Source organism: Anopheles maculipalpis, chromosome 2RL (assembly GCF_943734695.1).
Source record: "Anopheles maculipalpis chromosome 2RL, idAnoMacuDA_375_x, whole genome shotgun sequence".
Lineage (NCBI taxonomy): Eukaryota > Metazoa > Arthropoda > Insecta > Diptera > Culicidae > Anopheles > Anopheles maculipalpis.
The window spans coordinates 11186916-11203586 of record NC_064871.1 but is presented as its reverse complement, the minus strand read 5'-3'; the positions used below and the strand labels follow the sequence as shown (position 1 = coordinate 11203586).

The 16671-nt window shown below is 44.1% G+C and overlaps 3 protein-coding genes across 4 annotated transcripts in view; 2 read left to right on the top strand and 1 right to left on the bottom strand.

Moving 5' to 3' along the window:
• The window catches only part of LOC126558824 (pyridoxal phosphate homeostasis protein), a 445790-nt gene that overhangs the window by 372944 nt on the left and 56175 nt on the right, over nucleotides 1-16671 (top strand). The gene's annotated exons all lie outside the window — the stretch shown is intronic.
• On the top strand, nucleotides 383-1424 carry LOC126558511 (integrator complex subunit 15). The gene has a single exon (XM_050214535.1). The coding sequence runs from the start codon at nucleotides 415-417 to the stop codon at nucleotides 1417-1419; it is 1005 nt and encodes a 334-aa protein (XP_050070492.1). The 5' UTR covers nucleotides 383-414; the 3' UTR covers nucleotides 1420-1424.
• On the bottom strand, nucleotides 1474-2305 carry LOC126560086 (ribosomal RNA-processing protein 7 homolog A). Its single transcript, XM_050216248.1, has 2 exons — nucleotides 2281-2305; nucleotides 1474-2219 (listed from the first exon to the last, which is right to left on the bottom strand). The coding sequence occupies exons 1-2, from the start codon at nucleotides 2303-2305 to the stop codon at nucleotides 1474-1476; spliced, it is 771 nt and encodes a 256-aa protein (XP_050072205.1).

Genomic DNA, 16671 nt, shown 5'->3' with positions numbered 1-16671 from the left:
TTTATGAGAATTTCTGAAAAAGCGAGAGAGAGAAAGCGAGAGAGCAAGTATGTCAGAAAGAGAGCTGACACAATTGACAGTTTTCAAGCGGCAAGATTTGACAAGCACCGCTGCCAGTACGCTGTTTACATTTTACTGTACCAGAGCAAGTGTACAGCAGCGGGAAATTTTCGCATTTTATTTATTACTTTATCTTTGAATACTTTTTAAACGACACGCTTTTTAAGACAAGCAGTATGACAAATCAAGAGCGTAATATGCTGCGAAAAGTGGAATTTCCTGATATGGCCAGGGACGCACTACCAATTATAGGTGTGTATGGGAAGCTGTTTATCGTACAGCAATCGAGAAAACATAATTGATTTGATTGTTTTTTTTGTAGAAAATCTCATCATAAATCGAAACAAACACGACATGGCCATGGAATGGATTGCGGAGTTTGTTTTCCGTGAGCGGCGCGAAGAGCCACGCGGTGCAGCATTTTCAAAACAAACGCCCCAACCACGCCTTACATCGATTGAAGAGTTCCAGCTGGTGCTGGTGATGTGCGAATTCTTTTCCCGTCCCGGTCCGGATGCTACCCGTAATGCAGTATTTTTATCCCTTTTCGGAGGATCGAACGCACGAACGAGTGTTCTGAATAAGCTGATCAGTACGGCAGTGTCGGGCTCGATTGCACCGCTTCTGTGTGCTGCCGGAACGTGGATGCAGCAACTAGGATGCACTTCACCGGCTAGTCTCGAGTTGGCTCAGTGCATTGTGCGAGATTTTGTAATCTTTTCGAAAAATTCTTCTGAGCAACTAAAATCGTTGCCGTTGGTTGCACCACGCTTTGCCGCGAATCTAATGACTGCTGTTACGGATCTGTATCTGAATGGGACGACCAAATCGCAACTCATCCCACCACCCGATCTTTTGTTAGATGTCATTACCGACTGGGTGTCGGAGAATCCTTCCCTGTGTCTTGCTTCCCAACAACAGCTGGCACTACCTACTGGAGCCATTGCGATGCCGGTCATAACGCCGCTAGCCGGTCTCATACGTTGGTGTGTGCTGTCGCTGTTCGTTACGGATAACCAGGAGCTGTACAGCAAACTCCATCTAGCCGTACTGCAAAGCTTGCTGGAAGCGACACCACCCGTAACGATACCGCCTACGCTACAACCGATCAACGCTCAACATCTAATGCTTATTGTGAACACAATACAGGCCGAAATGGAATGTCTTGCGAAGAAGGGCCAATCGTTGGAGGAGGAAAATCTTCAAAGCTGCTTGGAACGGTTTGCCCAAGCGGTACAGGTCGGTCTTACATCGCGCTGCATCTTTGGTAACATCTCGCAGCTAATGTTCCGGCTGGAAGCACTGCCGGGAAAGAACAAACTGCTGCAAATCGTCATCAATGCAAATAAAGTTAGTTAAAGAAAAAGAAAATTGTTACGGGTACGCAAAAAAGGCTGATGGATTTATTCCACATCAATACGGTTTGAATCGTTTCGCTTTCTTGATCTGATCCATTTTCTTCAAATCCCGATCGTACTTTTTCCGTAAGCTGATGATATCGTTCTTCTTCGACTCGCGTATCTGGAAGGTGTAGAAATTCTTCAACTCTTTGTTCGTCCGATCGTCGTCGAGCTTTTTCTCCAGCTTCTTAACGACTCTTTGCTTTTGCGAAAAGACACCCGCATTATTTTTCGACACTGTCACCCAACCATCCTCATCGGCCACGTTGTTGCTTTCCATCGCTTTTTGTTCTTCCACTTTCTTATCGTACGATTCCATGTATTGGTCGATTTCTTGCTGCAGGGTGGCCGGATCTGGAATGCGCTCGTTAAACGCTTTAGTCCACTTGGCCATACCAGTGAGCAGTGGTTTCTCCTCGCTGTGTAGTGGATTTATTTTTTTCATTCGAAGAAGTTTTTTCAACGACTCTGGCTTGGCGAACACCACGTACGCTACTTTGAAGCAAAATCGATTTTTGGCCATAATTTCAATCGGTGCGGACTCTTGATTGGATGGTTTTTCCTGCAACACTACACGTTCTATAGCTCCGGCCGGTGAGAATGCATTCCGTAGAGCTTCTTCGGTTGCGTACGGCGGGACATTAAGAACGTAGAGTGTACGACCGGTGGGTTTCTGTTTGCATGTTGCTTTGGAGGCATTTTCTTTCACAAATAGTTGATGGCCGGTGGTGTCGGATTCGTTGTACTTTAGATGAACCACTAGAGGAGATAAAAAGTTAGTGAAATGATGGTAAGATGTGTGTTTCAATAGAGAGTTTACCCGTAAAGTCGGCTGCTACGGACATGGTGGCAGGATTTACTTAGGATTGCAAGAGAAAACAAAAACCGGAGTGCCATGTGCGTTTTGAAGATGTAAACAAATCGTCGTATGAACTGTCAAACGGCGAGATCAACTGTGGTAATGTTTTAGAACACGGTACTGTGGCAACAATATCAATTTGACCGTTGCTTTAGTAGTAAATAGGAATGATTTTTTGTGCTCTTTTTGCTGATAATATTTAGAAATTAGCATTTAAGTATAGCTAGTAATAAGTATGAGATTATAAATTCCAAATTATTTTGAATTATTGAGCTTATAACTCAAGCACTATGCGCTAAGTATGAATTTCAGAGAAGATTCGGTCAACGTCCTTTGATGTACAGAACTAAACTCCAAACTGCTGTACTAAGTGCACTTAGTTTGCACATGTTATGAAATTAAAATTAAGTAAACTTTTTTCCCAAACCAACCAGGTAATAAGATCGCCTGTAAATTAATGCTCCTCACACTTGAGCGGCCATGCATCGGTATTTTGCAAGGATTTTTTATGAGTTTTTTCATGCCCCAAACTCTCATCGTAGCTTTTGTTTTTCGTTGTTATGTTCTTGCACTTCTTTGTTGTTGTCTATTTCATCATGTTTACTACACCCGCTTGTCTGTTCGCGTGATATTTCATCTCGTGCTTCTACCCTTTTGTGCACAATTATACACTTGATCGTCCTCTCGAAAGCACCGCAAACTTTTTCGAAGGGTAAAGTTTTTCGTTCACCGCCGGGGGGTAAACTTCACCATCACCGGTAAAACCTTTGCCCATCGCTGCGAACGAGGAAGTTCGCATGGGCCGTGACGCCCGAAAAAAAAAAACCCCGGCCCACCAAGGGCTCCATGTAACCGGCAGGAAGCGAGAATAGAACAAAATGAAAATCTAGAATCATTGCTCTATTTCGCATCACCTTTTACCGGGCTTGTTACTTGCGCCCGGGATCAAGTTCGGTAGCTTTTGCTACCCGTTCTTTCTTGTGCGAGGGAAAGGATTTTTTTTTTGTTTGGTTGTTGCTTGCTTCCATGCATGCTCTGTCCATTTCGCATCTTTTGCCAGTGGTTCGCTGTACGGTTTTATAGTGCGCTTTGCCGAAAGCAATCATGCAGGCAATTTCGCGTTCCGCTATTAAAGTAATTTCGCAAAGTATTAAACTACTGTAAACAAGTTAGCTCGCGTGATGATGATGCAAGTGCGCATGGGTTGCCAAAGGAATCGCACATGTGTATAAATATTCAATTAAACTACCCTACGCCGTACGAGCGCGTTACGTGCCAGCAGCAAAGGAAAGGCTGCAAGTAACAAAGTTTGTTGTGTGTTTTGTAGCGTTTTTCTTTTTGGTGGTGGTCCGTTCCTTTTGAACGCACTATAGGGTGGGGTTTTGATGCACTGGGCTAGAGGCTACACTTAGACACACGGATTAAATTGCACATTTCAATCCGATTGCATTCACCAGTTGGCAGCACCATTCAATTTAGTCGAATCCGCACATACACACACATAGATATTCCGACCAAACCGGGCTCATGGGTGTGGAGTCGGAAATATTTCACGGCACGGCGAACGTCGTCGTACCACTGTCGCATACGTTTTGGTCAAATGTCACCGAACGGGTCGCATGAGTTCGATGACAGCTCCGGCACATGAGCCCACTGAAGCGAAAGGCGAAGAATATTCCCATGCTCCAAGTTTCTCCGGCAGGGCGGGTTGCCGGAGCAACTTAAGACAAATCCTCGGTGCGCGTGCATCGGTCCGGAAGACCCCTGTTAGCCCCCCTCCCCCTTCCGTATGAGCAGTTTGGGTTCGACAGTGTCGAAAGTAAAACATGTTGATTTATGAACACGATTCAAAGATTTATATTCGTGAGGCGATGGCGAGCAGCGTCATTTTGGTGGTGTCACGCTCAAGCAGTCGAACGGGAATATGCACGGAATCGTGGCGCGAGCAGTGGGATGAGCTGTACGGCAAACTCGTGCAACCTCGGGAAGAATATATTTTACTGCCACGTTCTTGAGGAATGTCCAACTTTGAAACTTTGCTTGTCAGATGAAATCTTAATCTTTGGTTGAATTTTGGAAAATTGTTTTCTGAGCATGCTTTTGTGAACCGTATCAATTGAATATGATTATGGGTTTGCCTGTGATACCCATTCCAGTGTTCTTAATTCTTGTAGGGAATTTGATTTGTATTTGAGTTGTTTCGTGCTTTAATTTATGATTCAAATATACAAAACATGACGACTCGAGAAAAGTACTGGGCGTCTCCATCGTACAATATAAAATATTTTGCCTACATCACACACATCCATCGATTGTTCGATTTGTTTTGCCCAGCCGATCGCAATATGAACCAAATTCCCACCACCTCTTTTGTAACGATAATTTACTATTTTGCATTGAATAAAAAACAACCCTTTGGGGGGAAATTCATAACCCGATTCTTTCGGTGAAGTACTCGGAAGCAAAAACAAAATAAAAAAAAAAAACTATCGATACCGACCTCATGTTGGATCATAAATTATGAACGGTGAAAAATGATGTTTTGTTCAACGGTATCGAGGCACAGCGAGTTGCACCAGTAAACATTTCTTGCATCCGCGAACATCATTACGAAAATTGGGGGAAAAAAACGATAACAACAACAAATGCGTGTGCTCGAAACACGGGCCAAAAACAGATCACACAGATACAAGTTAAAAAAAACATCCAAAATCAACCACTAGAGTGGATTTGTTTGTCTTTATTGATCACTATTAAATAAAAAAGGAAAGAGAAGACAAAGAAATATAGGAAAAAACAATACAAGATGGTTGCCAAACCCATCTACAAACATAAGAGGGCCGCTGCACTACAAAAGAAACAAAAATTTCGACACAGATAGAAAGACATAAATTCGAAAACAAAAAAATTAATATACACTCACCACCATTTGCTGGAAAACTGTTTGCCGCATGCCAAAAAGATCGCTCGAGTGCCGAATGCGATTGATTTTCGGGCCCGTGATAGTGTTTTTTTTTCTGCGTTGGCACCCATAGTTTGGCCGCCGCTTGTTTTGGACAAGCTACAAGGGGCAAAGCGAACACTCTTGCCCCTTCCGATTATCCTTATTGCTTCCTTCCGATGATATCGGCCATCGCCTTATCCTTTTGTTTCGCGTTTGGTGCATTGTTTCTTTTCCTTTTGCCTTCCAGCTTCCATAAACTATCGGACACACAGTTTAGGAAGGCTTTGTCAGCTCGGTAAGAAATCGAAAATAATGGGTGGATACTATGGGGCTGGTACGATGGTTAAGACATGACGTAGTGCCATTGAAGTATTGTCTTGTACAATTTTTGCTATCGAATTTGTGTATTTATTTTGTAGTTTTCGTGTTTTTTTGAAGCTCGTTCTTTCTTGCTAGTAAACGTTGTTTACTTAATGTGTTTTTACGACTCAAATTATGAGCTGGGATTTTTGTCTACACTCTGAAGGGGTTGGTAAGTGATGTTTTCTTTTCGGTTCTCCTTTTTTCTTTGGGACCCAAAAAAAAAAAGCTTTTGTTCGACAGGATGGTCTGTTGTTTTATGTCTCATTTAGATTCGGTTTTATTTAATCCATAACTTCGTTCTCGGCGCCAAATTGTGCTAGTAAAATGATAAAATTTAAGCACACAGCAAGAGAGAACAAAACCCCAAAAACAAAAGGCATATTAGTATATGGCGTCCAGTCCTGGGTTGGGACGGTTGGGCAAGGGAGTTGCGATTGATAAAGGGTGCATCTTAGGTTAGCCATGCGTTCGCGTCTCCAAGCGGTGTGTTTTTCTTAGAGATCTGGCGCGTTGTGATTTGCGTTGCTATCGAAATTAGTGTTTCTCTATCGTGCTTCTTCACCGTTCACCGTGGTGTATTGTTTTCTTTAATTTTGCTACTGTATAAGTGGAACTGCAAACAGATACCGATGACAGTTACATAAAGTGCCACGCCACGGGCAGGAACGGAACGGCTGACGTCCGGAGGCGAAGCGATAAAAAAAGGAAGCGACGTGGTTTTGGTCCTCACACCCCCACGCATCCGGACTATAACCCCGAGGGCCTCCGAAGTCGTCGATGAAATTAATGCTGCCCCTGCCGTTCGTTTTGCGACTCGCCAGAAGGGAAAGTCCATTTCGCATTCATAAAGCGACGAGTTTATTGTCCTGAACGATAAGTCGTCCGGTATAATCCTTTCGGCTGGGTCCCCCTTTTTTCGGGTGGGTGTACAGACCGTGGGATAGACGCGGGCCGACAAACTGTCACGCAGATACAAAAGCGAACCCTGCTTGGACAAAGGGACATGGGAAGGGGGCGTGTGGCGTTCTTTTTAAATGAGTCATGAACTGTGCCTTTCTTACCAAAGATAGTGTCCGCTGGTGAAGTTGCTGCCAAGTGGGCGTGGTGTGCAACGGGGCGGCGGTGGAGAACAAAAGCAAAGGTTAACTGGTCTATATTTATTGCAGGGTAGCAGCGCATGTGTCCCAGCTGCGAGGGAGTTTTGGGAATATTCTAGTATACAAAACGGGTTTCTTCAAAGAACGGGGGATTTAATAATCGGTTTGAGAGAGGAAAATACACTTGAAATAGGTAAAATTATTATCTATTTTAAGGTACATCCGTTACCGAGCTGGTGTTGCGTGTAGAAATCGATTGCAATCGGTTGTTGGGTTAATGAAATAAACAAGGCTTGATAAAGGTGAGCTAATGGATGGGCTGTTAATGACACGTTCTGGGTCGATTATCATCCCCTCGATAAGAAGTTATCAAAGTTATAGTAGAAAGTCTAAGCTAACAACTGTTCATATCAGTGTAAGAGGGTGAATTGTCTCGATGCGATGCAGCTTCAGTTGCTTCTGATGCCTAGCACTAACGCCTAGCACCCCCCGCGCCTTCTGGTAGAAATGGATCTCTGCCTTGTCTTGTCAACAGATATCTTTTTTCTGGATCTAACGAACCCTGTAGGCCACCCTAGCCATCTAATGGCTTATGAGACTGATACCAATTAGTTGGATAGTCAGCCTTCACTATGACGGGAGCGATTCGGATGGGATTTGAATCGAGGTCCTGCCGTGTGGCTCACTCAATGTTGAACACGTCTTGATGACATGACCAGTTCGCCAATTCGTTTCCATCAGACTCAGCCTAGACCTCGCTGTGTTCCTCTACGCTTCGTGCCGAACGTGTCACCTGCTAGCATCTTCCATGTGAGCACGTCCTCCGTTAGCATAGTCCAGGATTTGTTCCTGTAGAAGACTACCTGTCGTATCAATGTGCGATAAATCGTGCATTTCATATGGTATTGGAGTCTTTTAGAGTGATTTTCTTTATCAAATCATCTTCGGTTTTCGGTGCTTACTACGTTGTTGTTCGAAGTTACCGGTGGCGGATTTGGTCCCTCGGAGGCCCTAAGCGGAATAAAAGTTGAGGGTCCCTAGCACATTGAGTCTGCTGAGCGAGTGGAAGGTACTAAGCTTTTGTGGATCGTACTAAGCTATCAGAGTATCTCTATATCCTCGAGACCAACAACTAATACTCTTCTTCTGATCATCTGATCTTTGATCTGATCAGGGTCAGATCCTTCAGCAAGCAGATACTTTTTCTTCGTCGCTTTGACCCTCAATCCTATCCCATGGGACACGCGTTTCAGCCGCACATACTACGCCTCGCAATGTCATCTACGAAGCCAAGAAATTGGTGAGACCGAGTGAAAATCATGCACCGGATGCTGCGTCCCGCTCTTCCGGCAAATAGGAGAATCCGTCCCCTTGCCTCAGATATAGTGGGGGATTTTTTACAGTAATTATACGTCTGATATAAACCTTCATTAACTAGTGAGATGCAAAATGATGAACACGTTGCTTGTTCTCCTTTTTGTGGTACATTTACTGTTACAAGATAATTTATTATTATTTACCCTTCACGCGAATATAAACCAAATACGACGGTTTGTATATGCCACTATTTACTACTATTAATTAATTCCTGCAATGCGATTCGCATGCAACTTCGTCCTCGTCTCCTTCGCGTGCTGATGCTTCTGAATGCGATAACGTATTTTTATCGAGGTTTTTCATCAGCGTTGCCCTTTCCCGGCACAACCATACGCCGAGCCCGAGGTTGGTTAGCGTTCCGAGCAATATTTCTTCAATTAAAATGGAGCCGCAAGGCAATAGTGAAATATTTTATCGATATCGGTTCGGATGTGCTTTTTTCTTGCTGCTTCTTGCTGTTGTCTCGCTCCTCCATTTCACACTCGGACGGAGTTCGGACGTTGCCGGTGCCGTTTCTAACATAATTTTCTTACCGCTGCAACAGCTAGTGAAGGGTTGTCCCGCGATAGAGAGAGAGAGAGCTGCTTGAAACGAACGCTGGCAGACTTTTTATCCCTGACCATGATTATGATGATGGGATGCATTCTTCGACCGTACATTCCACAAAGTAATCACTCACTTCCTGCTCTCTGTCCGTTGCCGTTGGATTTGGCTTGTGTGATGGTGGCCTGTTGCCATTTGCCAAGCGTGATAATAGGAAAAGTTATTTTTAATATATTATTGGCAATATCTAGGACGAATCGATAATCCACTAGAAAGTCACCGCCCGTGCAGGAAGGGAGTGTATTAGTTATTTTTAATTTGAGTAACATTTCTTAAGAAAGCTTACTGGACTGCTTATTCAGATGATGAAGAAGTTATTAATAATTCCCTGCAAATGCAAGATCGACTTGCAAGAAGCTCGTGTTTTTTTTTTCTACTCGATTGTGACCCTTGAGTAGATATAGCGGATAAGAGGATAAGCGAAGCAAAAAAGACACACATTCATGTTTCTTTATCGTGCATAGTAAACTATAAATACGTTATCGATCGTAAAGCATCAGCACAACACCGCGGTATGTGTTAGTGGGGTGGGGATTTGATGGAAAAATTCCCCCCCTACAAACCCCAAAGTCGGAACGGAAGCGTTTCCGTGAAATGCCTGCACATGCCTGCATATTGGGCCGGATTGTGAGTTGCATTGCCGGTGTTCTCGCAGTGCCGCGGTTCATAGGGTTCGTGTCGTGGAAACTTTTGTAGTACGCCAAACTCCCCCCGGAAGACTTGCATTGCAAACTATGCGGTGTTTCGTTACTTTTTAATCTTACGAAAATGGTTCTAACTTCTTACATTTACATCATCTCATCGTCGTCTTCGTCGTTCGAGTTGATCACGCTAGCGACGTACTTCGACGTGTCCGCTGGTGTAGCGAACTGCAGCTTCCAAGCGCACAAGCGAGAGCGCAAACAACAACATGGAGCAAAGAAAAAAAGGTATCCATTTTAAGTAGTTTTTTTTACCCCACTCCCAGCTGAAAACGCCACCAGCCCGATTGCAAGCAATTCGATCCACTCCGTAATCATGGCCCCATGTTTTTGGAACCGTTTATTTTTTCGTCTTCACCTTCCAATCACCTCCTCCAAAATTACGTGGATATTTTTAAAGTTTCGTGTACATGCAGGATTGCAATTCCGTGCAAATTCCCCGTCCGACTCGTTCGTGCAAATATGCTTCGCCCTGCATCCTAGAACCGAGCGATGCCGAGACCGAGAACCTGTTAAAAGCAAATTAACGTTAAAATTTAAGTGCTTGAAATTACATTCCCCAGACCCGTTCGAACGCGAATAATTAGATGGTGGAAACATTACTTCGAAAACATCGTTGGTCAATTTTTGGACCGGATCCCGGAAATCAGTGTGAGGCTACGCATTTGGAGGGGGAGGGAAAAAACCCGGAAAAGTTCCCCGAGTGTGTGTGCGCGGCAATGATGTTGGTTGATTAGCTGATTGGTTGAATATTTTATTGGCAGCAGACAACAGGCGCTCTAATGCTACCATCGTCGGGTGTGCTTTGCTCTCGACCATGTTCGAAATTACATTGATGTGTTTGTTAGTGGGCCGTTTGAAACATACGTCGAGGTCGTCAGCGTTAGAGCAGTTGGTATCGCATTAACAGACAGTGGAAGAGTATTTTATTGCAAAAATAAACGAATACAAAACATGGCCGCTGCTTTAATGTTTGCTCTGTAAGCGAGAAGCACGCGCTAGCACGGGCTTTGTGCTTCCTTGTAATCACACCAAGCAAGGGATTAGGATCAAGAATCAGCTCGATTTATCCGAAGTATAACCCCCTCGACAAACTACATCCCTGAGGGTGAATTTCGGGCAGAAATTCATCCCTTAACTACAGGTTAACAACAGATCAACAGCAGCGATTGTCAATCGATTTGGTGAGTGTGTGCGTGAGGTTCATTTGAGCTTTCGTTCGTAGCTTTTCTTCCCCTTCCTCGCATACTTTCGGTATACACAGCAGCTGTCAAGCCTACTGGGATGTCACACAGTAAAAACAAAACATTTCGTTTCGTTACACACATTTATACCAACACTTACACGCCAAATAGCAATATTTACACACTAATAATTGCAATTACAATTACAAAATGAATAAAAATCAAATTGCCGATACAAAACACAACAAAACGGCTTTTCTGTTCTTCAGGAACAAAATCAAAAACCCTTCCAGTATAGGTAAGCTTTTCGATCTCCTTTGACACGATATGGCTGGACCCAGGAACTGTTTTGTTCGAAAAAATGTTGCTACCTCTTTCCTGCGACACGTCGTCCTGTAATTCTTTAACTGGCTGTAAATTTTATCGGATTTTATCGTCCGAAATTGCACTCTCACGCACTTGGACTCTACGCACCGAACCAAACACTTGAGAACTGATGGCAAGTGATGGTGAAAAAAAAATCAAGCCTACTTTGATGATATGGCGAAGAACGTCAAACGACACACACGCGTTTGTTACAACCGTGTCGCTACAAAGAGTACTTTTTGAACAAAATTCATCCACCGTTCATTCACAAATGAACGGTTCGACGATGGGGGAATTGTTCCTTTGTTTTTTTCATTTAGCATTGACTTAATTTTTTGTCAGCCAACGAAACAAGCACAACAATCGTATTTTGTTGGAGTGTCCTGTATTGTACACCACCCCCCCCCCCCTCCTATCCATCCTTATTTATAGTATCGTTAGTTGAAGTTTCTTGGAAGCAATAACAGCGGAATGGAGCGCTCGAACCCGGAAGCTGGAAGGAATTTAGTCGCTTTGGTCAATTTAGAACGCGTTTTTGGCTACTCCTTCCCGATCGAATTGCGTTGCGTTGCCCTCCAACGCTTATCGTGCTTTGTGTGTCCGGTTGGATGCTGGATGCTAAAGAATGAATATCATTACTTACCGCCGGGGGGGTTGTCTTCTTATCGTTTTATCAGATCGACCAAACCGAAACTGAATCGTTTCCTCGTTTTGCTATTCTTTGAAAGGTCTCCATTTTGTGGACGAACCAACGAACGACCGATTGCAATGGTATAAATATTTTGTTTAACCCTTTTCTTACCGTTTCAAACGAAGCTTATTCGGAAGCCTTGGACTGGTGGTTGGAGGTTTTCTTGGCAAACGGGTAAGCTTCCTTTTCTGCTGATTGATAATATAAGAGATATAGTTTTTGACCACTTGCTTAACCAGAGTCCTAAGGTATTAATAACGTAATTCATCAGGAAAGTCTGGTCACTATCTTTGTTTGCATTAGGATACGTTCAAAATGACTTTTTTAGAATAAGAATAACAAGCAAGGAGTAAATATCGCACAACGTGATGAAATCTAAGTCTGCGTCGTCTTCAATATCTCTTTTAACCTCGGGCGGTCTACTAATGCGAAAGGCGGAAGGAGGTGATCCGGATAGAATTGGATGTTTGCCTCCTACATCCATCAATCAGCGACAATTCGCTCTTCAAATTAGTCATTAAACGGACTCGATGATTTAAAGAGCAGAGTTTGTAGCTCCTACACAACGTATTCATGCGTATATTTTAGGATTATAGGAATGGAGGATTGGATATCCGATCCGATCCCATTAAAAGCCCGTCCAAGCCTATCCGAACGATTGGGATGAAAAAATCAGAGTACGCAGCTTAAAATTCAGTCCGAGCCCGTAAGAGCCTATCCAGATCCGTAACGAGCCTTTGCGAGCCCGTCCAAGCCCGTCCGAACCCTCTGAAAATTCACGTACGCAGCCTAAAAATGCATGCGCAGCTATCATTGAACCGTCCGAGCCTATCCGAGCTCGTCCAAGCCCTTCCAAGCCTGTCTGAGCCTGACGGAACGATTTATATGAAAAATTCACGTACGTATTGATGTTAATTATGCACGCGAAGAGGAGACAACTCATTGATTCATTGATCTGTACGACTTATGTAGCAGTACTGCGTGGATCAGAGATGTAAAATCGAGCAGCGCCTACAATTTCAACGAGACGATCAAGCGCCACTGCGTGCTTATGCATACGTTGGCATTAAGGACTTTGCCGGTCTAGCCGACCAGAAGTTACAAAATGGAGCACCTGAAAAAGGCCAAAAATTGGAGCAAGCAGGAAGGCATGTTATCATTGCACCAGCGTTTTCTAACGGAGATTATTTCATGCGAGCACAGTACCAAGACTCAATGGCTATTGTACGATTGATCAGATCTCACTTTACGTGTTTCTCGATTGAAACTTAGGGCAATCCTGGAGGACCTTTGGGCGGGAGTGCTTGGGCTTCAGATCGCACGCGTATATGTAATTGAGTATCTTATGCTCTCTGCTTGTTGATCCTCGGTGATGTGGACAAACCACGGACGGCAGCAGATTACGACCGATTGGTTTCGACTAAAATTCCCGATTCTGAAAACGAGGAGCTGCTCGAAACTGTAAGCAAATGCATGATGCATGGGTCATGCGGTAGGGCGAATCCATAGGCACCTTGCAGGAAGGATGGAGTATGCTCAAAGCGCTTCCCTAAGTGTTAAGATATACCTCGGAGTTTTGTTGCGTAGCCCTGGGCCTGGGCGTAACTGAGCCAATTGACTAGTTTATAAACAAAATACTCCTCTGCTGACTGTATTTACTCACATGGCAAAACTTGTCGATGACATTTAACTGATTGCATATTCGTACATCATTATACTGCCTCACACCAGATAACTTCCTACCGATTGTTTCTTCCACTTCACCATCTCAACGGTTATTAAGTTTTTAAATTAATACAAACCATAAATATCCACCTTCCATCAGCAGCAGCCAGAGCAGTGGATACATAAATCAGCGCGAGCCCACACTACACCCACATCACTTTGCACAGGTACGCGAGTGTTCTTCAGCTCCACTTCACAAGAAAGGTGATATCGTATCTTCTGCTGGGCGTGTGTGTGTGTGTGTGTGGACCCTTATCTGCGCGGTGCGGAGTAACAATAAACTGTTGGTGGCCCGGAAGATGTAAGTGAAAATAAAAGTGTTTAGAGGATATATTTAATATAACCTATCGCGCCGAGCTCGACGGTAGAAACGCTTCATCCGACGCGAGACGTCGTCTTTGCCTCCGTTTTACGCTTACCAGGCAGGCGTAACATAATCGCACGACGTACAAAAACGATGGGTGGCAAGATTGAATTGCCATGGGAGAAAAACATCCGTCCTTCCGATCTCGATCTGGGCGAATCTTATGGGCTGGATGGGTGAGTGCGTTTGAAGTGGTGGCGGCAAGCGCTTCTTAGCGCCATGTTTGCAATAAATTTTGTAAAATAAGATAGGTGTGTAATATTAAGGAGCAATCATAAATTAAAGCAATACCCCACAGCAATACCCCGTACGCCAATGCGCTGGTGTGTGCGAGCGCGAGAAGGTGAGTGGATGAGTAATTAGCTTCACGAGGATGCTTCTGCTGGTGAAGTGGGATAAATGCTCTGCTCGGCGGAAGATAGTGCCGTTGGAACGGTTCCGCTGTGATGAGTGTGAACGAGGTACGTCGATCGTTAAATGTGTCTGAAAAAGCAAAATGTCACGCAAGATGGGACGTTACAGTAAAGCATAAAGGGTAGGTTAATCGCACAGCTGCTGCTTGGTGCGGTTTTTTGTGACAGAAAGGTATGCACAAGCATGTGTTGCGAGTGTGTATGTGTGTTTTAGATGGATTCATTATGGCACACGTTTCCGATCGATTAATCGGTGCCAGCAGATGGCAAAATAAGGGAAGTAATAGATCAACCATCAATGTGCTAATTTAACCGTAGAATATGTTACGCTCTGCTCTTTTCTATGCTATGCAAAATTCTTTAATGATATTTTAAACTCGAATTTAATTAAAGTAATTTATCTTTTTAAAGATGCAATGTGTTGGTGACGCACAGATGAGCCGTATGCTGTTAATAGTAAACATGCGATCAACCAAAAAAGAAATAATAACCAGGCGTGGTGAGCGAACAAAAACAGTTAAACTAGGTCAGATATATCCGCTAACTGAGGATCGGTCAGCATTTTTATAGTATAAATTAGCGAGTAAGATTTTGAATAAAGCAGCATTCTAACCAACACCCTCAGACTGTTCATTGAAGTTAGAGGCATTCGCCGGTCTTCAATTTAGCCGAAATTACTTCGTCAAGTCGGAGACATCCTCCGGTTTTGAAAGATTGAGTCGGAGGTATCCTCCGGTCTCAATCCGTTGAACGGGACTAGGGCCCGACAAGCAACACAATTCATTAACTTTATTTAATAGATTTGTTCAATTTTATGCACCAATGCTGATCTATCATACTCAACTTCCAATATCTGGGACAAAATTGGTTAAGGCAGCTTTCGACTCCATCTCTTTGGCCTGCTTACACTCAAAACTTAAGAAAAGGAATTTTTGGTAACTCTATGCGGTCTTGGTTTAAGTCATACCTATTCGGTAGATCATATGAGGTTCTCAACTCATGTTGGTGTGCTCTTTTAAAGAGCACGTCGTCGTGACATGGCCCGGTCAACAATAGATCTCCAGGAAACTCGATCCCTGGCTACAGCTTCCCATTCGTGTAGGCACCCGATCTCCGACAGGTCACCCTTCACCTGATCCAGCCAACGAACTTGCTGTGCTCCTCGACACGCACGATTTCCCTGCACAATGCGTCTCCGGATTTCGCTGCTGACATCGTTATCCGAAGTTACGACAGTCCCAAGATAGCAGATCTCCTCTACTACCTCGAGGTTGTCGCCGTCGACTAACACGCTGGTTTCGAGTCGGGTTCTACCACGATCAGAGCCTCCGGCAAGCAGGTATTTCGTCTTCGTCGCATAGATCATTAATCCAATTCATACTGCTTCACGTTTCAGTCGGGTGTACGCCTCAAACACCTTCGCTGCCGTCTTGCCAACAATGTCTATGTCATCCGCGAAGCCAAGAAATTGAAGAGACCGGTAGGGAATCGTGAGACGGATATCGTTGTCTAGCCTCGCGCTTCGTATGACACCTTCCAAGGTTATATTGAACAGTAGACAGGAGAGTTCGTCCCCTTCCCTCAGACGACGGTGAGATTCGAACGATTCCGAGAGCATGTTCGATACTCTCACTTTGCACTGCACCCCATTCATGGTGGCCTTTAGCAGCCGGATCAGCTTTCCAGGAAAGTGGTGCCAATGCATTATGTTCCTTAGTTCATTTCGATCTATGGTATCGTAGGCGGCCTTGAAGAGCTCGGCCGCCATTCCAGCACTACCAGCATATAAGGTTAGAGTTTACAATATTTTTCTGATTCTTTTTTCCTCATATCCAGAGTGCTCCAAGACAGTGTACTCAGTCCCCTACCCAGTTCCTACTGTATGTCAACGATTTTGTAAACATTCTTCCTCCAGATGGCAGTTTACTATACGCACATGACATCAAAACTCTTCTGCCAGTGTCCACGTTACTTGATTGTGTACGTCTCCAGGATTACCTCGTTCGTTTCAATGTCTGGTGTAATTCCAATGGACTTTTTCTGTATCCTGATAAATGTCACAAAAGATCTCGGAATTAGGTTTGATGAGAAACTTTCTGTTCAAGTTCATATCGATAACACCCTGAATAAGGCTAATAAAATGCTTGGTCCCATTATTCGTATGTCCTCTGAAATTTACGATAGGTTTTGTTTAAAATCCTTGCTGGGTGCGCTCTATACTTGAGAATGCGTTGGTAGTTTGGTGGCCTGCCGGCCACCTTGCCGGCGCGTTGGTCGTTTTCTTGCCTAACGGTCGGATAGTATTCCCTCAGAACGCGCAATTCTCACATCCCGTCGTACTATATCGCTGCTATGACTGCTTTCCACTGGTTGTTTCCGCTCTCCTTTCCTTGGTTCCACTCTATGCTTCTTCACGTTGCCTATTCCCACCCACCATTCATGCCACGGCCAAAATGATCCATTCCTGCGAGCGCTTTCAGCTTTTAAAGATTCATACCTCCTGTTCGATTACAATGTCCCAGTT